We start from the raw sequence: 22,553 nt of genomic DNA, 5'->3' as shown, positions 1-22,553 counted from the left end.
CAGTTAATCAGATTCTGATGGGAAGGAACAAAATTGAATTAGCAGCACTATGTGTTTAAGAAATCCAATTGGAAACAAAACAAAAGACAACCCTACATTCTAGTCTAACCTCTTATACAAGAAGCCTGTGTATCCTTCATAAGATTCAGTTCATGTATCTTCATATTTATCATCATAACTTAAAACATAAGACACTCAATTTTTCAAAAAATGCCTCCCTAGGCACTTATTTATGTTTTATTAAAATTGAACATAGTTCTTGACACTTAGTAAGCACTCAACCAATGTTAATTTTTGTCATTCTGTGATTAAACCAAACTTAAGCCTGAGAAAAAGATGGATGAGATCACTTTTCAAATATTCCTTCAGAATAAAGTAGCATTTAACAAAAAATATATTAAGTAGCAAAAAAATAATAATGTGTTCTACTTCAGTTTGTCAGCAAGTTCAAATGTTCATTACAGAATCTAAAGTTTATTCAGCCAGGCATGAAATTATACTCCAAGAAACACAACAGCTGAGTGTGCCTGGAGACACTCGTATCACATACTAATGTATCTAACTGTCGCATGACTATTCCATGTTAATGCCTGCCACGGAAAGTCATATTTTGCTGTAGAAACAACTTGAACATGATGTGATTAACCTTTAAGTTCCCTCCTCCCCTCTGTCAAAGCCCACCTCTCTCATGGCCTCTGCTTCCTCCTCTTGTTCAGCCATCTGATTTCCATATCACCCACTCATGTTCCCCAGCAGCCATTAGCATAACAGAGCTGTAGCGTGACTTTGATTGAAGCCAGCTTGGGTTGAATGCAGTATCAAAGCATAATTTAGCAGAAATCAAATCTAATTTGCTGTGTGTTGTATTTATATTCTCAAAACACAGTTTCAAGAGAACTATCCTAGACCTCTATTCTTAATTGACCTTTTTATATTCGGGTCTACTTCTCTGGAAATCATGCAGTGTACCTTTCTTACAGAGATATTGTATTTTAACTTGTAAGTGTTGATTAAACACCAAATTGTGCCTCCCTGTTTGTTTTATCTCATTTCTTCTTACAGCTGAAGCAATAAGGTATAAACACTTGACAGATTAAGCAAGTAGGTTATTACCTATGAGTGAGAAGAACTTTTATCTAGTGTTTTCAGGTTTTAGAGAGGAGATAAAGAGGTACTTTACAGTTTTCTCTTTTACAAGTATATATAGAGGAAATGCTACTTCTATAACTAGAATATTCATCTGGAATGTATAATTCGATCTCTTTAGTTCACATTGGGTTTAAACGTGTGTTTTGAATTGTTATCTTAAGAACCTACTTGTGTTTTATGTGTGTGTGTGTGTGTATGTATGTATGTATTTAACAAAAGACATCATAGGAAATCAGTTGTATGCATAGCTCTCTGTGTGCCTTTGTGCTGTGTTGATAAAATACCACATCTCTCTGCTCTCTCCCATTGAAACCATAAGCCAAAAGCTGTCTGCTCAAACAGTTTTCACTGTTGCCTGACAGAAATATTGAAAACTATAGAGTGCTATCAGAAGAAATATTGGTGCTATTTTTTATTTTAAAATCCTCCAAATACATTCCTCCAACTGATCTTCCTTTGCAGAAGATTGCAATATAGATCTTGTCCAGGGAATGATTGTCTACTAAAGCAAAAATGATTGTTGCAATTTGTTTTGTGGGACTGAATTCAGTTAACCTTATAACAGACTTTTTTGGAGATTTGGGTGTTCTTTGTATATTTTGCTTCATCAAGTGCTTCAACAATGTTAGTCCCTCCCAGCCCCATTTTCTGTCTTTCAATTTTAAAAATGTGAAGATAATTTCAGTTACACTGAGATACAACAGGCTTAAGTTCTGGTAATAAGAATATGAAGTAGAAGTATAGAGTAATTATACTTATTTAGAATAAAGGCACAATGTAAGTAACTATCACAAAGAAAGGTACTTTTTGAAAATAAGTTTTTTATAGTGAAAATACTGTGCAGAGGGGTTACAATCACATGAACAAGGTAATGAGTACATTTCTCATCAAGCATTGTTGCCACCTCGTTTTTCTCCTACCATCCCTTCCCTCCCATCGCCACAATTACACCCCCCCCACCTCCTAAATTGTAAAGTTCTTTTTTTTGACATAGCATCTTGTATATCTCATTGATGCAATGGGCCAACCTCTATCTCTATTTAAACAATTTGTTTATTCCTTTCCACTCCCCAAATTATACCAACATCAAATACAGTGAAAACATGGGTTATACCATGGAGGAGGGACATACAGAGCAACAAAAGAATCAGGTGGTACCTTATAAATACATTAGAAACAATAACAAGAAAGAAAAAAACCACTGTGTCCTTATCATTGGGGTTCATTTCACTTAGTTTCATCTCAAAAAAAGGAACTTTTAAAAATGAATATCATGAATGCTGATGCATTTTTGTGACTGGCCATTAAAAATGTAAGACTGCATAAACATCCAAGAAATTACAATTTCCTGGACTTTTTTTTAGTATATCAATATTATTTTGTGATATATCTTTATTATTTAAGATTTCTAATGAAATTCTTTCTTGCTATACATCACAGTTCACAGCTCAATTTTGCTCAGGTTTTACAGCCCTTTGCTTTAAACCTTGTCCATTTTCATCCCTGTTGCTTCCAGAGCATTTCTCTGAAACAAAAATTTGATTATACCCTTCTTGAAAAAAAATCCTTGAACAGATTTTAGTAGCTTTGAATAAAAAAATCAACTCCTCCTTTTAGCATAAATTAACAGTCTCTATATCAATTTGCATACCAGATTCTTGTCTCCTGATAGATTTTAAGATTTTTTTCCTAAAATGTTTATATAATATTGTTTAAGCTATCGTTTCTATTAGGAAATAGAGGACAAAATTAATGTATCTACTCATCTAGTACAATTGTGTAGTAATACATAAAAGGTTATAAGAATCATAGAATCTCCTAAAAAAGGCAGAGAAACAAAAACCCATACTCTGTTTAGACAGATTTATAGGTCTAGATTCTGTACACTGTTAGAATGAGTTTTCTATTATCTACAGTGATGGAAAAAAATTCATTTAGTGGATTTACTGTTTGTGTCCCTGAGATACATGTTAGATATATTGAATTAAAAGGCAATATAATACAACACACAAAAAATATCAATGTAGGAAGTTCCCCTGTAGCTCAAGTGATGGAGTGCTCGCCTTGAGCTGAAGAGCTGAGGGACACTGCCCAGGCCCAGAGTTCAAGCCCCACGACTAACCAAAAAAAAAAAAAAAACAAAAAAATCAATGTGAATTTTATTCTTTTTTTTTTCTTTTTTTTTTTTTCCCTTTGGGTCCGGTTGTGGGGCCTGAACTCTGGGCCTAGGTGCCTTCCCTCAGCTCTTCAGCTAAAGGCTAGCGCTCTACCACTTGAGCCACAGCGCCACTTCCGGCTTTTTTCTTTTTGCTTATGTGGTGCTGAGGAATCAAACCCAGGGCCTCATGCATGCAAGACAAGCACTCTACCACTGAGCCACCTCCCCAGCCCCTCAATGTGAGTTTTAGTGATTCATTTTTATCGAGGGTATTTTTGTTAGGAAAAATAATAATTGGGGTTACTATGCATTTACTCCATTTTAGGATCTATAGGAATATACTGTATAAGACTAAAGAAATTCCAGGTGAAGGCCTTTACTGGATATTGCATGTTGTTACTTCTTCAGAGTTCAAATTTTGGGATTGTTTCCATGTACAATAGGTTCTACAAATTAAAGTTGGTTTTGAGCTGTTTCCTTAGCCTTCATTTTCTAGGATAAACAAGTATTAAAATTAGAAACAGATGATTGGGAAAGTTATGTGAGAAACATAATGTTTTCCCTAAAATGGAAGTGAGTTTGAAATGAAGATGTCCTTATGAAAAACTGCAGTAACACTCTCTCCTAATGTTCATTTTCTCATCTCTATAATTTGGCTCCGTTGTAAATCTGAAGCTTTGCAGGATTTTTACATCTTTTTTTTTCTTTTCATTTCTTGCTTTTGCTTCTTCCTTTTTCTTCTCTCTTCTCTTTTGTCTTTTTCTTTTCACTAGATTTCCTCATGTCTTGATCTCATTATCTTCACCAACTCTATTTTCCTATTTTTCAAAAGCAACTTCTGACTTTACTGACTAAACACAGCTAACCCCATCTATGCAATATTCATTAGAGGGTTAAGACTTTCAAAATGTTTGCTTTGCATCTATCATTCCTCAGCATAGAAAAGGTCAGAATAAAATCCTTAGAATGACTTATTAGCCCTTCTTTGTTGCCCTAATGTTTGTATAATGTAGATCCTTCATTGGCTTCAGCCTACACATTGTCTTGCTAGATACGTTCTTGGTCCTTTGATGTTACTCAGTGGACACCCAACCTGGGATGTGATCCAGTTCCTCTTATCGATCAAATGTTGATTTTTCCCAAGAGCTCCCTTAATGTCCAATTTCTACACAATCCTTTCACTGCTCCTACAACACAAGGGGCTCATTCTCCCCTAAGTCTTCTCATACTTAGCATATGGTCTGTAACTTGAGTGGTCTGAGTATACCTCTGATATTGCACTTACCATATGACAGGTAATTGTTGGTATAGTCTTGATTCTCTTGTTATCCTTGTCATCATATTGTGTTACTTTTTTTTTTCTTTTTTGTCGGGGCTTGAACTCTGGGCCTGGGCGCTGTCCCTCAGCTCTTCAGCTCAAGGCGAGCGCTCTACCACTTGAGCTACAGCGCCACTTCCGGTTTTCTGGTGGTTTATTGGAGATAGGAGTCTCACGGTCTCTCCTGCCAGGGCTGGCTTTGAACTGCGATCCTCAGATCTCAGCCTCCTGAGTAGCTAGGATTACAGGCGTGAGCCACCAGTGCCCGGCTTGAGTTACTTTTTATTATATGTGAACTTCTTGATGACTCGCAGAGGTTTTCATCTTTATCTTGAATATCTAGGAGGGAAAAATAGTAATTATTTTCCCCTAGTTTTTACTTACTTAGCTAAACAAAGTTAACCAAGTTAACTGAATTATTTTAATACATTTATTTATATTGATAATTACCTTTATATTGAATTTACACATTATAAATACTTCGAAATTAATCTTTAGGGTATTTTTTGTTTGTTTGTTTGTTTGTTTTTTATTGTTTGGTACGGTCCTGGGGCCTGAACTCTGGGCCTGGGCGCTGTCCCTCAGCTCTTCAGCTCAAAGCTAGTGTTCTACCACTTAAGCCACAGCGCCACTTCCAGTTTTTTTCTTTTTTGCTTATGTGGTGCTGAGGAATCGAACCCACTGCCTCATGCATGCAAGACAACCACTCTACCACTGAGCCACCTTCCAAGCCCAATCTTTAGGATCTTTAACTCTTCACCTCTTCAATTCTATAATATTCTCATTTTAAAAGTAGGGATCATAGTTGTTGCCTTCTATTATTCTTGTACGTGAAACAATGTTTTGTACATATTGTAAGAAAAAATTTATATTTGCAAATAGATTAATTTTAGAGAAGGAAATATTGGATTTTGTGATTGTTTTCTGGCTTTTTCTGTTAAAAAAAGAAGCAGAAGCAAATCAGGACATTATTTTTTTCCTTAAAAATGTTAGAGTTTTAAGAAAGCTATTTTCCTATGTAACTATATACAGCACAGGCTTATAATATTCAATGCTTAAAGTGTGCCTGTTAATCATTTTACTTCTTTCCTCACACATAATAGAGGGTTCTTGCTCCTTTCTTTTTGTGTTTTAAAATATAGATAAAAGTAAGTAAAAATTACAGTCACTCTCTGACACCAAACAATCCACCTACTAGTGGACTTGTGGACTTCTCTTTTTGTTGTCAGTGGTTGATATTTACATATTATCTTTCTTTTTAAATTATAGCTCCTCCACAGTTTGTGGTTAGGCCAAGAGATCAGATTGTTGCTCAAGGTCGAACAGTGACATTTCCCTGTGAAACTAAAGGAAACCCACAGCCAGCTGTTTTTTGGCAGAAAGAAGGCAGCCAGGTGAGTGTGAGGCTTGACTGCTTTTCTGACATATCTGAACTTCCCCAGTCTCTGGTGACCCTCATAACTTGCCTTGCTTCTGTTGCTATAAATATTGAATTTATTTTATTTCTAGCAAAGATACATGCTATTTTTTAGAAATCAGATATTTACAGCCTCCTTTGTGTGCCACAGTTAGTTTTTAAACATTCTGCATAATAGTAATAGAAATGAAACAGTATAACAAAGTTATATTTAAAAGTCCAGTGAAAATATTCATAGGTATTTGCTGTTTTTGAAGGCAAAGAATTTTTTGTTCTTGTACTGAGTTAGATGGAATGATTAAATAAGTTAGTATCTATAAAATACTTAGAATGGTCTCTGACTCAAGAGAACTGGTCAAAAAATATGTATACTATTACTTGGAGTAAAACATAATTTTTGTCTGTTGTTTTACACAGTATAAGTAAGTGACTTTGTAAAGTCACTTTGTAAGTCACTTTGTTTCCATTTTAAAATAGAAGAAATATTTTCATTGTCTCATTTTGATAAATAATGTATTACATACTATAACAAACCAATACCTGGCTTGTTTTTGTTATGTTCTTTTTGACCAGATGCTCTCTCATAATCTACCCCAAAACTCAGATTGGATAATAATCTTGTCACATAGAACTTGATCCAGATTTGAGCAAGTGATTAGCCTCTAGGCTAACAGGCAGTGAGTGAAATTTCCAGCCTAAACTTAATAAAAATTGAGACCTTGCCTAAAATTAAACTGTGTATTTCCTGAGGGAACTTTGTGCATACTGATTCTAGAATCTTAGGCCCATCCCAAAGAGCATACAGTTCTCAAAGGGAGACTTTACTCTTTCTCACCATGGTTTTTAATCCAAGTTCTGAATGGATTACTTAGAGAAAAACCAGTTACTAATACTTAGGGAAAAATTAGGTATTAATACTAAAAGGCTCAAGAATCTTGAAAAGTTTTCCAGGAGAAGCAAATGTTAAGGTATATTAAGAGAACTTGTCCAAAATTTGTATATGTCTATCTGACTACAGTACTTTTTAGAATTTCTCTTCAAACATGCTGTTTCAGTACTTTGACAAAGCTAGCCATTTCCGTGACTCAGTTGGGCTGGACAAATGACCTTCCTTACTTTTGATTCACATTGTGAAATATATAGTCAGGGAGGGGAAGATATGTTCAAATGAAGGCCCCAACTTACATCCAAATTGTTTGTGGTCAACTGTAAAAGTTACATTCTTTCTATCATTCAGTACTTTTAGATTTCTATTCTTAGTTCCTTGACTCTTAAATTTTTCTTTTAGATGAAATTCTCCCAAACATTAACGTGAATATAAAGAAATATGAAATAGTTAAATGCACATACTCACATTCTAAAAAGTGGGAAATTCAAAGTCATTTTTCCCTTTGAATGTCGATATTTTGGAGGATTATTTAACTTAGAAATCACTCGTGGGTCATTTAACAAAAATCAATATAGACAGACAGGCTTTAGGCAGCTGACAAGAACCATTTGAGAAGCAAACATACTTATCTGGTGTGTAGCAAATGATTTTAATAGCCTTTATATGACCCAAGGACTAGACAATCCCCACCTCTAATAAGTATAAATATTTTATTTTCCTAAGATATGAATATGATATGAATAAGTTAGTATATATGTGAAACTTTATTATGCATTACAAAAGTCATACAAAATGTCATTATTTACTATCAGTAAATATAATGACATAAAGAAATTTGACTCCTGAGAATTTAATTTCAGATTTATGTTTTGAGTCATATCCCTTGTAATGTCTTCTTTATTATGGATATAAGAAAACAATTTCATATGAAAATATATCCCCTAACAAAAAGCTTTATGCTTGATAAAATGTGTATCACCCTCTCATCCAATAAATATACAGTGTTTAACACAAATTTTAATGTTTCAGAAAAGATAATTACCAAAACAATTTAAGCATTCTTATTTCTTCTGTTTGTCAAAGTTCAAGGTAATTTCATTAATTAATTCTAGGGGGTACACAAAATTTCTGGATAGGTGTGTTGATATGCTTATAATATTAGATCTAGTCTTATTTTTTCTAATCACCTCCCACCTATCAGAGAAAGAGATAGAGATACAGACAGAATAGACAGAGGGAAATTTAAAGCAAAAAGAAATGCTTAAGCCAGTTGTAAACTTTGAAATCATGAATTGGGATATTAAGGAAAATAAATTAGTCTCACTGTCCCTAGTACCCAATTTTTATGGACAAATGTGACTATCCATCAGTAGAAAAGGTTGATGTTGGGCTTAATGGTCCATCTTCTTCAATATGTGCTGATAATGCCAATTAGTACTAATAGGGTATCCTGGCATTTCAATACAAGAACAACTCTGAAGAGCTCCTGACTTTTGCTTATAACTCATCTTCTTTTGCCTGTGTCATGCAAGCAAGGAATAAAAATGATCTGTTAAGCTCAATCAAATGTCATTCTCCATGTCAACGAATCATTTAGAAGGTGGACTGATATTCCACTATGGAGGAAGACATCCAGAGGGAATTAGACCATCTGATGGATTAGTGCTATGTAAATTGGTTTTCTAATGGCTAATTGCGGGAAAGTGCACAGTTGGAGAAATAGTATCACTTTTAAGGGGCTTTGAAATGTAGCCTCTTCTCTTTTAGATGGTTTATTTCTGCAATATATTTGGATTACACAGGAGGTTTATTTCGTTATCAAATTATCTTTCATATTTATGAAAATTTCTAGCCATATTGAGGAATACAAATTTGAGTGGAAGGTGATAGCATTTTGAATTACATTCTTGATGTGTTAGCAACAAACAATTCTCCTTTTAGAAGGAGTTTAATAACATGGTAATGTTTATGTAAAGTGGGCTTATAGTGTCACACTTGAATCTAATAAAGTGGACATCCATCATGTCGCAATAAAGAGAAGAGCTTCTAATTAAAGTAAGACATCATTTGCAGGATTAAAGTCATTTAGTGTAATTGAAAAGTGCTAATACCCTATTTTATCCTCTTCCATTGGTATTACTTCAAGGGTAAAAAACATTTTAAGGTGAAAATGTGTCTTGTGCCTTTAATTGAATGTTATTACCTTCTGATTGTAACTTATTGAAACTGTTTAATTACAAACCTGGAAAATTAATTACTATATCGAGAAACCGATCCCAGAGGGTTATCATGTTCTTTTTTGTAAGTAAATACAACATAAAAATTGATATGTCCTTATTTATAATCCAACTTGGACACATATCTCAATATGATTTATGATACCCAAGTGCTTTGCTTAATTGAACAACAGCAAAGCAACATAGGTCTTTCAAATAAATGTTACTGCTGTTACAGAAGAACTTTAAATTTTGTGATCAGGCTGTAGAAGATCTATGGTGGGCTTTAATGAGATGTATAAAATATTAAATTTTATTTTGAAAATAAAATAATACTATTATGTTCTTGGAGGTAACATACACACATTCAGAGCACTTCCATACCATATTTTGGTTTTCAAAGACTGGCTTAACCTTGCATGGACTGGTCATAGCTCTTTTGGAAGCTGCTGTGATTTGTTCAACCTTATAACAGAAGATTTGTCTGTGTCAGTCTGAGAGGTGTGTTTTTTTAATGACTTTAGGGTACATTCAGTTGTCCCAATAGTATTAAACATAATCAAGCAGCAATTATATTTTATTTTTTATTAGTGTACAGATTATTAATCACATATACAGTTACTCTGTAGATTAGAGCCTCAGTGTCTTAGGAGTCAAGTTACGTGAAGATTATCCTACTTGTTTTACAGATTGAAAATAATGTTTCAATGATATTAAGTAGAAGAAAGTCAGGGACTAAATGGCTGAGATAAAGATTAATCACCCTGATTTGATCAATATATACTGGATAAAGGTTTGGAAATTTACGGAGCACTCAAAGAAAATCTATGAGTATTTTAAAGTAATCAAAAAATTAAAATTAAAAAAGATTCAGGATTAAAAATAAAAACAAAAAAATAAAAATAAAAACAAAAAACACAGAGGATCCTTCCTTAAGCTAATTATGCTGACCTGGTAAAGTCCAAACTACAATCTGGAAACATTTTCCCAGTCCAGCCCACTATGTAACCTACAATCATTTAATTACTATATATTTTTAAATCTGTATGTTTTATTTTTCCAACCATACTCCTGTAATTTTAATGACTGTTGTTATCGTGATTTTCCTTCCACGTGGGAAAAGAATCTTGACGAAGTTGTGTTGGTCTCCACAGAACCTACTTTTTCCAAACCAGCCCCAGCAGCCCAATAGTAGATGTTCGGTGTCGCCAACTGGAGATCTCACCATTACCAACATCCAGCGCTCGGACGCGGGGTACTACATCTGCCAGGCCCTAACTGTGGCTGGGAGCATTTTAGCAAAAGCTCAACTGGAGGTTACTGATGGTGAGATACTTTCATTTCTGATTGTCTCATGAAAAAAGATTTTTTTTTAATTTCAAGATATACACATGTGGAAGTTTTAATTTGTTTAATCATTTAAATTCACGTTTTTCATTTGTATTTGACTCTAGGTAAAGTAAAACTTTTAGTAATTTCTCACTGCCTCTGATTTAAATATTGGAATACCAATACTTATCTTTCCAATATTTACCAATACCATTAAAAATTTACCAATATGTTTTTTAAAAAGAGCGTTAAAAAGAAATTTTCATTTTCTTTTTTGTCATTTTTGATGCTTTTTAAAAATATTTTTATTGTAAAGATACTGTACAAAGGGGTTACAGTTACATGAGTAAGGTAATGAGTATATTTCCTATTGAGAATTGTTACCCCCTCCTTTGTTTTTCCCCTATTATCCCTCCCCTCCCTACCTTCCCAATTTCTCCTTCCCCACCCAAAGTTGTAAAATTCATTTTCAACATAGTGTCTTGTACATCTCATTGTTACAATGGGTTGAAATTTTTATTTTCAATATATCATAGGATATTATTTTAAAGAAGCTGACATGGTACTTGCTGTGATTATAAGTGCAATCTATCCAGTTTTATTAAATTTCAAGCTATAATATGACTGCTTCTTGCAAATACCAATACTTTTATTTTACCTGAGGAGAAAGCACTATCATCTTTAACATTATTAGTAAAATAGATGAATTTGTGGTTAGCTAATCACATTGTGACATGCCTAATTCTGTAATTATACATTTACTAAGTTACATTAAGTAGCTTTGTAAGTACTGATGAGTAGTTAAATGATCACTTCTTTACTTGTGCATATGTACTTTAAATCATAACAGAGATACATATTTAGTAAAATCTGAAAAGGATAATTTTTTCTAGCAGTGTTTTTTGTACAGTTGATAACTAGAGGGATTTATATATCTTATGAATCTCTGAACATGGATTTATTCCCTCTTACTGGATGTGTTAAATGAAAATTCTTCATTTTGTTTTTCTTACTTGTGAGTTTTTATTATTTCCCCCTTCATGATGTCTTCTGAGATACAAAAGCACTGATTTATATTCTCTATGGTTCCCTTCTTTACTGGTAAAATTTCAATATCTTTCATACAATTCAAGTTTTCATGTAGGTTAAGAGGGTATTTAAAATGAATAGCAAAGCAGCATTTTCAAGTTTCTGCACACAACATGGCCTGATTCAGCAATGGGTGAGGAATACAAATAGAGAAACAAACACTGGCTGCAGATACAACTGGTTGTAACAATAATGAGAAATTTCCCTCTTCTTGGGCAAGATTTGTGTTTATTTATTCCTTTGTATTGCTTTAACAGAATAAATTATAATGAATAACCGTATTAAGATTCTCATACTTTATCTGAGCAAAAATGTCTAGATATGTATACTTGGACAGTAAGTTATTTGGTCCAAGGACTAAGTTTTATTACACATTACTATAAAATGTTTCAAGATGTTTAAGATGTAGGCTATAATCTAAATTCTTTTAGAACTTTCATGAAACCAGACCATAAATGTGTTTTTACATTAGTGCATAATAATTGTACAATGTGATATTTCCCTACTTTCACATAACATACTTTATCATATTCATTTTCTCAATTACTATTTCTTTTTTTTTTTTTTTTGGGTCCGGTCCTGGGGCCTGCACTCTGGGCCTGGGTGCTGTCCCTCAGCTCTTCAGCTCAAGGCTAGCACGCTACCACTTGAGCCATAGCACCACTTCCGGCTTTTTTTTTTTCTGCTTATATGGTACTGAGGAATCGAACCCAGGGCCTCATGCATGCAAGGCAAGCACTCTACCACTGAGCCACCTTCCCAGCCCCTCAATTACTATTTCTTATCCATGCACCCCGTACGCTTACACTCTTTCTTATAAATTCATAATGTATTGGATAACATAATGGATAATATAGTTTAATTATATTATTTAAATATATTAATTATTAACAAAAAATTATGTATAAGATAATGTAGACAACAAAATAGGTGAATTAGATTAAAAATCTCCATGTCATTCAAAAGTTTCATGAGACTGGTGGATAGTCACAATCATGCCTGATTAGATCAAGAGGAAAGTTTGTTTTTTTTTGTTTGTTTGTTTTTTTGGGTCATGGGGCTTAAACTCTGGGCCTGGGAGTTGTCCCTGTGCTCTGAGAAGTTAGGATTATAGGCTTGGCTGGCACCCCCCTCCTGCCTTCTCCCCCCACCCCCCACCCCCCACGTCCCCCCACCCCTCGCAAGAGGAAAGTTGTTGTCTTTTTAACGTTATGACATTTGATAACATCTTGGAGTTAGTTATTCTGGCATTCCTTTCCTGGACACAGTTAAAAGAACTGACCAAGTTTAAGATTTCTGAGGATGGGCTGGGAAGGTGGCTCAGTGGTAAAGCACTTGCCTTGCATGCATGAGTCCCTGGATTCGATTCCTCAGCACCACATAAGAAAAAAGCTGGAAGTGGCGCTGTGGCTCAAGTGGTAGAGAGCTAGCCTTGAGCTGAAGAGCTGAGGGACATGCCCAGGCCCAGAGTTCAGGGCCCACGACTGGACCCCCCCCCAAAAAAAAAGATTTCTGAGGACTAAAATAGCCCTCAACATTTTGTTACAATAACTTGAATAGTAACTAGTATATTTCTACGTTGATTTTTGCCTAAGTAAATAATTGAAAAGTAAACATGCTTTCTCAGAAACATTGAATGGAGGTTATAGTATGAATTTCAACAGTAAAAATAAACCTGTGGGCATCATGTGCATACCAAATTATATGATAATTTTTAACTAGTAAATTGACAAATTGGGTTATGACTTCAGCATTTACTTATAGTTTTGATTTTTTAATTAATGATGTAGCAGTATGTCAGCCATATAATCTTCATTTTGGACATACATTCCTTATACTCTAAGGCAATTTCGAGATAATTGAAAATCAATTGTAGAATGAAGATATGTGTAATAATCTGAGAAACAAATGCTATTCTGCTTACAGTAATGTTTTTGTTGTTAGATTTTTTTGCCCTAACACTCATTTTCTAGGATTATTTTTACTTGAAACTTTTACATAAGGTGAAAATGATCATGGAAATTAAAGGAGCTATGTTTAATGATATTTATGCTAGTGACATTTCAATGCACATATCTCAAACTACACCTTTAGAATGTATTTTCTTCAGTTCCTTAACACTGTTCTTTTTTTTTTTTGTCTGCTGCACCTTTTCCTCAGAGTATGTAAAACTGTAATGAAAATTCTATTGATGAAGCAAACAGAACACGATCTGTATCTATATCTTTTGTTAACAATAAATGTCACAGTATACTCATATGAAAGGTTTATTGAGGATTTATAATGCATAGTTAAAGAAGACCTGGTGTTGTTCACAGATCACTGAAAACCCTAAATGTTCATTTAACCTTTGGCCTTAATGTCATGGAAACCTCTGGTCATCTTTCACCCATAACATCCTTGAAACTGAAAATTCCTTCTGGCCAGGAGATTTTCAATTACCTTATTGATCAATGTCATTCAAAAGACCATGAGCTACTCATTTAGATAGGAAAAAAAAAGAAGAGAAAAAGACTTAGATTCATCTAATGACTTCAGACATATGACAATAAATGCAAATGATAAAAAGTTACTGGAATTCTATGTAGGTATTTAATTTGAAATGAAGTAGCAATACTTAAATTGGATAAATTTTACTTTGGTAATGAAGAGCTATTTTCTCCCCAAATTGACAATTTCTTAATAATATATTCTACTTGGCCTTTTATTTAGACTAATAAGGAAATGAGGATAGGTAAAAATGTCAGATTGAATTTATATTGGTTCCATTATTGTCATGCATGCCAAAATTATTGTAATCTTATACTCCAGCATTCTTCTAAGATTCAAATTTTACTTTTGAAGTAAAATAATGAAATAACATTTAATATGGGCTTTTGAGTAACAAGAAATTGACTGTGCTTCTAGGATTTTATATAGTTTGACTAGGATCCACAGTTTCTTGATGTGCAGAAGACTTACATTGTGCCCTCTAAATTAAATTGTAATTGGTTGGTTTTCTCATGGAAAGTCTTAAATGTCTGATAATTTTAATGACTTCTTAACCAAATCTATGAAATAATGCAATAAAGATGACATAAGAAGACTAGGAAAAAGCCATATAAACTGGTATTTATAAAAGTTGGTACAGGGGCTGGGAAGGTGGCGCAGTGGTAGAGCGCTTGCCTTGCATGCATGAGGCCCTGGGTTCGATTCCTTAGCACCACATAAGCAAAAAGAAAAAAGCCGGAAGCAGTGCTGGGGCTCAAGTGGTAGAGTGCTAGCCTTGAGCTGAAGAGCTGAGGGACAGCGCCCAGGCCCAGAGTTCAGGCTCCACAACCGGAACCCCCCCCCCATTAAAAAAGTTGATGCATAAAAATGTAGAAAATAAAAAAAAGAGTATGTACATAGTAATGCAAGATGGTCTTTTTTGCGAAAAGAAAGTATTTCTCATCACAGTTGCTAAGAAAAAATTTCATGTGTGTGTGTGTGTGTGTGTGTGTGTGTGTGTGTGTATGTGAGAGAGAGAGAGAGAGAGAGAGAGAGAGAAAGAGGAGGGAGAGAGAACCAACTTCAATGTCCCTTTCTTCTCAGGAGTTCTAAGCAGAACCATACCTCCATTTATCTCCACATTTCGATCAACCATTAAGGGTTAAGATGTGCTTTTAAAATCACTTTCAAATATTTCTGAAACCACAGAGTATAGAGCCACCGAAAGTCATATAAAAGCACACTGAAATAGACATGCATAAAATTATGGAAACATTTACCAAAATGAATCCAGGAATTAAATACACAGAAAAACTGATTTTTTTCAATTCAACTGGAGTCATATATTATTATTTACTTGAATAACTTACTTTGGATATCCATTAAATAACATCATTGTAAATAATGACTGTAATTTGAAGATGGAATGTCCAAATATATACGAGTAAGTTATAATTTAGTTATTTATGAATTATCGTGGTGAAACTCCTTTTTGCAATTAATGTATGGTAAAAAGATAGAGTAAAAAGAAAGTCTATTCAAGGGCAGATAAAAGTAGGATCTGGAAAGTCCAATGGAGAGGCTGAATATGAAGCAAGGAAAGGGCAAGGAAGAGGGAGAGAGGAGTCTGTTGGATGGAAATACATCATATATATATGAATATGTCACAATAAAACCTCTTCCTACAACTAACATCTGCTAATAAAAATTGTTAAATGTTTCAGCTGATATATGTTTATATTTATATGTCAAGTATATAAGAAAAGCAAAGATATATATTTCATGGGCTTTCTTAAACCTGCATGTGAGTAATGAAATGAACATTTACAAAAGACTGCTTTAGGCTACTCCTATTTTCATTTTAATTTCAATATAATTAAGCATACTGATAAAGAATGCTCTTCTAAAATATCAGAATTTATTCCAGTATTGTGTCAATTACAGTTCATTCAAAGTAAGTTATAAACAATAATAATATGGTCTTAGTTGAGTATATGTATATATTTATATTAAATGTGTGTACTATACTATTTATAATACACACATGTGTGTATGTATAGCTAGGCAATATATAATTTTTGTTGATTATGCAAAGGAAGGTACAAATAATACTACATAGCTATGGAGATTGAATATTACTTTTATTGTCAATATTGCAATACCACTTTATACATAGAAGTTAAAGTATCCTGAATATATGTGTATGTTTTAGTTCTGACAGATAGACCTCCACCTATAATCCTTCAAGGCCCAGTAAACCAGTCTCTAGGAGTCGATGGTACAGCCTTACTGAAATGTAAAGCCACTGGTGATCCTCTTCCTGTAATTAGTTGGTTAAAGGAAGGATTTACTTTTCTGGGTAGAGATCCAAGAGCATCCATCCAAGAGCAAGGAACGCTGCAGATTAAGAATTTACGGGTAGGTAATACGTGGCTTTTGTCTTAACATAAGTACTACTATAAGGGAAAGCTGTGTGGTGAACTTAAAATATTACATCTCAGCATAATTTCTACACATTTCATATTCTTACTATAAAAGTGATTAATTGAAATTAGAAAAAAAAGGCATTGTCCTTATGTTACTCAGAAACTCCTAACAGACTTAAAATTTTTCAAATCTTCTGTCTCTTGTCTTGCGTGTATACAAATCAATGAAACTAGAAATATGAAGCACATAAAAGTAATAAAAATAATGGATATTAAAAATTATTTGAAAGTGACAATTGATTCTGACTTTACTATCACTGATAAAAAAAATTGTAGAACTATATCGATATATTTGTTTGCCAAAGAATTTTATTGAAATTGTAAAGGGGTGAGACTGAGTTCACAGAAAGAAGGTTGGCTTGTTCTAGGAAAATTTCAGATCTTAGGATCATTTCTATGGATTTTCTATTTCATCTCTTATCTGAAAATAAGTCATTGATGAGCTTTTAACTCACACTTATTTGATAAGGAATAATTCCGGGAAATTCAAATAAGTTGTATGTGCCTCAGTGTTACCCCAAAATAAAATGCCTGCTTCTGACTAGTGTATTAGTTTCTGTTATGATCCAGCAGTACAAACAAAGTTAAGGAGGTTCATAAAGCAATGCATGGTACTCTACAGCAGTTTCTGAAAGTTAAAAGCTTGATCATGAATCACTGAGGTCTTTAGAGACTCATGGGGAAGCTGTGAGCACATATGAATGTGGGCTGTGTTTTCATCTGCATAGTGACGGAAAATTGAATTTCTTAGAAGCAACATGATTATTGTTAGCATAGACTTTTACCACCTCAGCTTCCTACCTGCTCTTAGCTAATGGCTGTTTTTAGTCCCTTACAATGTGGATCTTCTGATAGGTCTGCTTACTTCCTCAAAGTTCATAAAATATCTAGAAATCTTGGATAATGGGGCTGGGAAGATAGCTCAGTGGTAGAGTGCTTGCCTTGCATGCATGAGGCCCTGGGTTCGATTCCTCAGCACCACATAAGCAAAAAGAAAAAAGCCGGAAGTGGTGCTGTGACTCAAGTGTTAGAGCCCTATCCTTGAGCTAAAGAGCTGAGGGACAGCGCCCAGGCCCAGAGTTCAGGCCCCATGACTGGACCCAAAAAAAAAAAAATCTTGGATAATCTATTGGCCCAGAAAGAAGCAAGTCAAAAGTTGCCATCTATACTTTATTAAGTAGGTGTAGGATTACACATGGTGTAAAAGCCAGATAGATGCTGTATATGGAAGTAAATTGCCTATTCTCTATCCATATCTTTTACTTATGCATCCAGGTATATTCAATCTACCCCCACCTATATTATGCAGCAAACACCACACTAAAGGACAGAGTAAATATAGTATTCACAAGATTGATGATCAGTGTCAGAACTGAGATAGCTGATGCAATAATATATGAGGAAAAACTGCTCAAAAACACTTCAGTAAGTCAGTTAGTAGATTCTGACCGTGAGGTGGACATTGGAAACTAAGATTTATTCAAATCAATGTTTCTGCATTTCACTCAGAAGCCTGAGAAGAAGATAAAAATATGTTGATATACATATCTTCTAACATGGAGTATTCCCCTTTTCCAGAATATATATTTAAATATATTTCTAGTTATTTATCGACTTATCATACAAATATGTACTCCATGGAGAAGGATGATTCTTTGTGAAAAAATATATTTAAGTAATATCTATATTTTAAAAATAATTAACAATTATTACTCTGAGTGGAAACTGCCACCAAGTTCAGTTAAGAAAATAAATTAATATGGACCGTGTTATTATTGATTGCAAATTAATGGCTAAGTTTTTCTGAGAAAAGTGGAAGTTATAGAAAAAGTTATGCTAACTATCTTTGTACAAACACTTTAGCTTTTCTCTCTCTAAGCCATGACTGACTTTGGGCCATGGAGGTTAGTGCATTTTCATTCTACTGCTCAGTCAAAGGGTATGCTTATGTAATTGAGATCCCTTGCAGTGTTTGCAACAATAATTAAAGGTGGATTCCTGATCATCTCAAATGTTGAGCTTTGTGATAGGCTTCAGAGAAGCCTCTCTGAGATGCCTATATCTGAGAACTGCTCTGCAGTCAAGTACACAAAGAGAGAAGGAGGGGACAGTGTGTCCAAGCACCCTGATCTGTTTTTCTGACCAGAAGAGACATTATTTAAAGTAATGAAGAAGAACATGGTGATGATGATGGTGGTGACAGGACAGTGAGATTCAGCAATGCTATCTAGTTATTTGGAATTACATTTGTCAGTTCCCAATGTTAGCAGAGTGTTCTTTTGCTTCAAGATAAGTGACTTTAAAATGGATTTATAGTCTTGTTGCAAGAGGTTTGTGGTAGGTCATGTGCCTTTTTATCTCATATTTTCTTTCAGTATTTAATGCAAGAGAAAAAATGCATGATGAATATTGTGTTCTCATAGTCCAGCTAATTGGTAACCAAATCTGTATCTTTTGAGAAGTAAAATATTCCAGCACTCATTAAAACCTACCTACCACAGCTAATGTCAGGCTGGTTCTTCTCACAGTGACAAGGAGATGCAGTTAAGAAGTATTACCTACACACTCCTCTTTTAGCACTGGTATGGAATAACAAGTGCTACATTTTAGTTCAACAGCGATAATAAAATTTAATTTTTTTTTACTCTTTCACAGTCCGTATTCAAATGAACATCCCATCAAACACCAACCTCTGCTCATTATATTTAGGTTGTGAGTGAGGCTTCTATAATGCAAAGATATCTAATGACTCTCATGTGCTCACAGCCACATTTGAAAAGAGGACATTCCACCATGGAGATTCCCATTATCCCTCTGTATGACGGAAGACAATCTTAACCTAGCAAAAGGACACACCAGAGCAGTTGAAACTTAAGTTAATATACATAATGACATTTAAAATTAATTAAAATGGTGGGATGACAGTCATAACCATGTACTAATTATTGATCCAAGAAGCAGTTTTGAAAGCTTCACTCTTCAGGATGCATTCATTTTAAACCTGATACAATATTCCACAAACTCCCAGAATTCACTAACAACCAGACCCATCTTTATCACTATCCCTGAGTGTTTTGCTCAAGGCTGCTGCTCTAACATGTGAGCCATAGCTTCACTTCCAACTTTCTCCTGTTTAATTAAAGACAGGAGTATTAGGGACTTTTCTGACTGAACTGGCTTCAAACCATACTCAGATGTCAACCTCTTAGTAACTAGGATTACAGGCATGAGTCTCTGCCACCCAGATTGAAATTACATTTTTAAATGTGCTTTAAAAAGAATTATATATTAGGTTTCCTTTATGTCCCTTTCAGATCTAGTTTAAATTAACTTCATAGTCATGTTTGTTTTGTTTGTTTCTTTGATAGAAAAGGAAGGATTGCATGGTATGATTGCAATGATAAGAAGAGTGAAAATAGGTAAAGATAGAAACAAAAAGTATGTTCAAAGCTGACAAGTGATTGGGATTTTTTGACTTGTCAGGGCTTGAAGTCAAGGCTTTGGGTCATTCAGCTTACTTATGTATAACTGGTGACCTAACAGTTGGGTTAAACCTCCAGCCAAACTTTTTGCTAGTCCATAGAAGATAGAGTCTCAAATAATTTTGTTTTGGTTGTGTTTGATTCATGATCCTTCAGTTCTCAGCCTCCTGAATAGCTAAAATTACAAGCATGGTCAATTGGCATATAGCCATTTGTTTGTTTTTTAATGATAATTTACTTTTTACTGCTGTTCTACATATACTTTTTCATTTCATAGCATTAACTATTCTGCATTTTTCTCCATGTCTGAAAAAATGCACCCTTTTATTATTTCCTTATTTAGTCCTGGGTACATTTTTGTCTATTGAAATTCAGTTTATTTGAGATGATTGCTTTGCATTTCTGATGTTCTTCAATCATATAGGAATCTGAATAATTCCTTTTCTGTCTATATCTGACTCTGACACATTTAAGCCTTGCCCTATAATTGTTAATACTTGAGTGTTATCACAGAACAAGAATGAAAAAGATACATATAATTTATTTCTAAAAACAACATTTAGTTGTTTTTTTTTTTAAAGCTGAGTACTAGTCCCACATTCCTATAATCCTAGTTTCTAAGGAGGCTGAGATCTGAGGATCAAGGTTCAAAGCCAGCTTGAGCAGAAAAGCCCATGAGACTATTACCTCCAATTAACCATCTAAAAGCCAGAAGTTGAGATGTGGGTCAGGTGGTAAGAAAAGAGTTAAGCAAATGCATGAGGCCCTGAGATCAAGCCCTAGTACCAACACACAAAAGAAAAAGAAAAAACATAATTTTTAAATCTGAGCATTATAACAAAAATCTGAATTTAATTTAATATTTTTGTGCACATACATATGACTGACTAACATATGATATGGACAAATGATGCAGCTCATTTTAAAAGAGATTAAATCATTTGGTAAATATTGAGTAATCAATCAATGTACAATTAGTGGTGAATGTCAAATTCTCTCCTTTTCATGTCAGATTTCTGATACTGGCACTTACACTTGTGTGGCTACAAGTTCAAGTGGAGAAACCTCCTGGAGTGCAGTGTTGGATGTGACAGGTGAGATTTATTTTTTTACTTACCTTTCTTTTCAGCCAAAATACTAAACACATAACTTATTACTAAATAACAACTTAAGGCGAGATCAAAGTTTAGTTATTGAACTTTAATCTTAGTCTTCACATTCAAAGCCACTGTATGTATATATATATATATATATATTTATATAAATATATACACATATTTATATATATAAATATATACATATTTATATACATTTATATATATATTTATATACATATATATACATATTTATATATATGTATGTATGCATCTATGTATGTATGTATGTAATTACTTTTGTGGATCTGAGGATTGAGCTGAGGGTTCTGGGCTTGATATGCAAGTGGTCTTACTATTGGTCGCAACCCTAGTTAGTTTGCTGATAGGTTCCTGGGTTATTTTTGCCTGGGCTGGTCTCAAACCTCAAATTCTTTTATCCCTGCCATTTGAGTAGTTAGGAACATAACATGTGTGACACCAAAATTAACTTGCTTTTGAGATATGTACTTGTTTTTGACTTAATGTGTCACTGTCACATGCTTATGCTGGCCTCAAACCATGATCTTCTTGTTTCTCCTCCCCAAGGAATTGGTATTACAATCGCAAACTAGAAAGATCAGCTCACTGGCAGTTTTGCATTGCTGTACTAGTTGTTGCTTTTGTGGAACTTTATATATTTGGTCTTTCTTCTTTGAAACATCACTGTTGGCTTATGCAATTAGGAATTAAGTCTTTTCTGTCTATCCTCTATAGAATCTGGAGCAACAATCAGTAAAAGTTATGATTTAAGTGACCTGCCAGGTCCACCATCTAAACCACAAGTCACGGATGTGACAAAGAACAGTGTCACCTTGTCGTGGCAAGCAGGTACCCCCGGAGCTCTTCCTGCAAGTGCATATATCATTGAGGCTTTCAGGTATGAGAAAATTGCTTATTTTCTATTCTGGGATTTTTGCTTTAGTTCTACTTCCTAAAATGTCACCTAAGCTTGCCTGCTTATGTTAAGGTCAAGTTTTACCTATACATCTTAAAGAATTTATTCTTTGTAGCTAACCTCATTCAGGAGCAGTTTTTACTTTTTCATTTGTAACTTAATTATAAGATTATGCATTATGGATGCCAGGTGTATAGAATCCAGTCCATGACATAGTAGTTTATTTCTGTGCCTTTTTAGCAATTGTGTGTATTTAACTAAGAATGTGGGCTTTAGAAAACTAGACAGAAAATACAGTAACTAAGCACAGATTTTTTTTAAATACTGCACAGATATTTTTTTAAACTATTCAATGTTTATTGAAGCATGAGACTTTGGAATATATATATATATATCTTAATAATTAGATCAGAACTTTAAATGATTACACTATTTTATACTATATGCATGAATACAGTTATTTATTTTTATTTCTGCAATAAAACTGAAAAACACAGTTTAGAAACCAATTTCATATAGG

General features: G+C 33.9%; 1 protein-coding gene across 5 annotated transcripts in view; it reads left to right on the top strand.

Annotated features, from left to right (window-relative positions):
- Robo2 (roundabout, axon guidance receptor, homolog 2 (Drosophila)) overlaps window positions 1-22,553 on the top strand; it is a 519,781-nt gene that overhangs the window by 403,827 nt on the left and 93,401 nt on the right. For all 5 annotated transcript variants that reach the window (XM_013034888.1, XM_013034887.1, XM_013034886.1 and 2 more), the window contains 5 exons: window positions 5,895-6,019; window positions 10,302-10,473; window positions 16,247-16,452; window positions 21,015-21,096; window positions 21,853-22,015. In XM_013034888.1, coding sequence (XP_012890342.1) covers window positions 5,895-6,019; window positions 10,302-10,473; window positions 16,247-16,452; window positions 21,015-21,096; window positions 21,853-22,015 — 748 coding nt within the window. The remainder of the gene's footprint in view (window positions 1-5,894; window positions 6,020-10,301; window positions 10,474-16,246; window positions 16,453-21,014; window positions 21,097-21,852; window positions 22,016-22,553) is intronic.

This window comes from Dipodomys ordii, unplaced genomic scaffold (assembly GCF_000151885.1).
Source record: "Dipodomys ordii isolate 6190 unplaced genomic scaffold, Dord_2.0 Scaffold199, whole genome shotgun sequence".
NCBI classification, from domain to species: domain Eukaryota; kingdom Metazoa; phylum Chordata; class Mammalia; order Rodentia; family Heteromyidae; genus Dipodomys; species Dipodomys ordii.
Note: the sequence above shows the minus strand (reverse complement) of the source record. Positions and strands in the feature narration are given on the sequence as shown.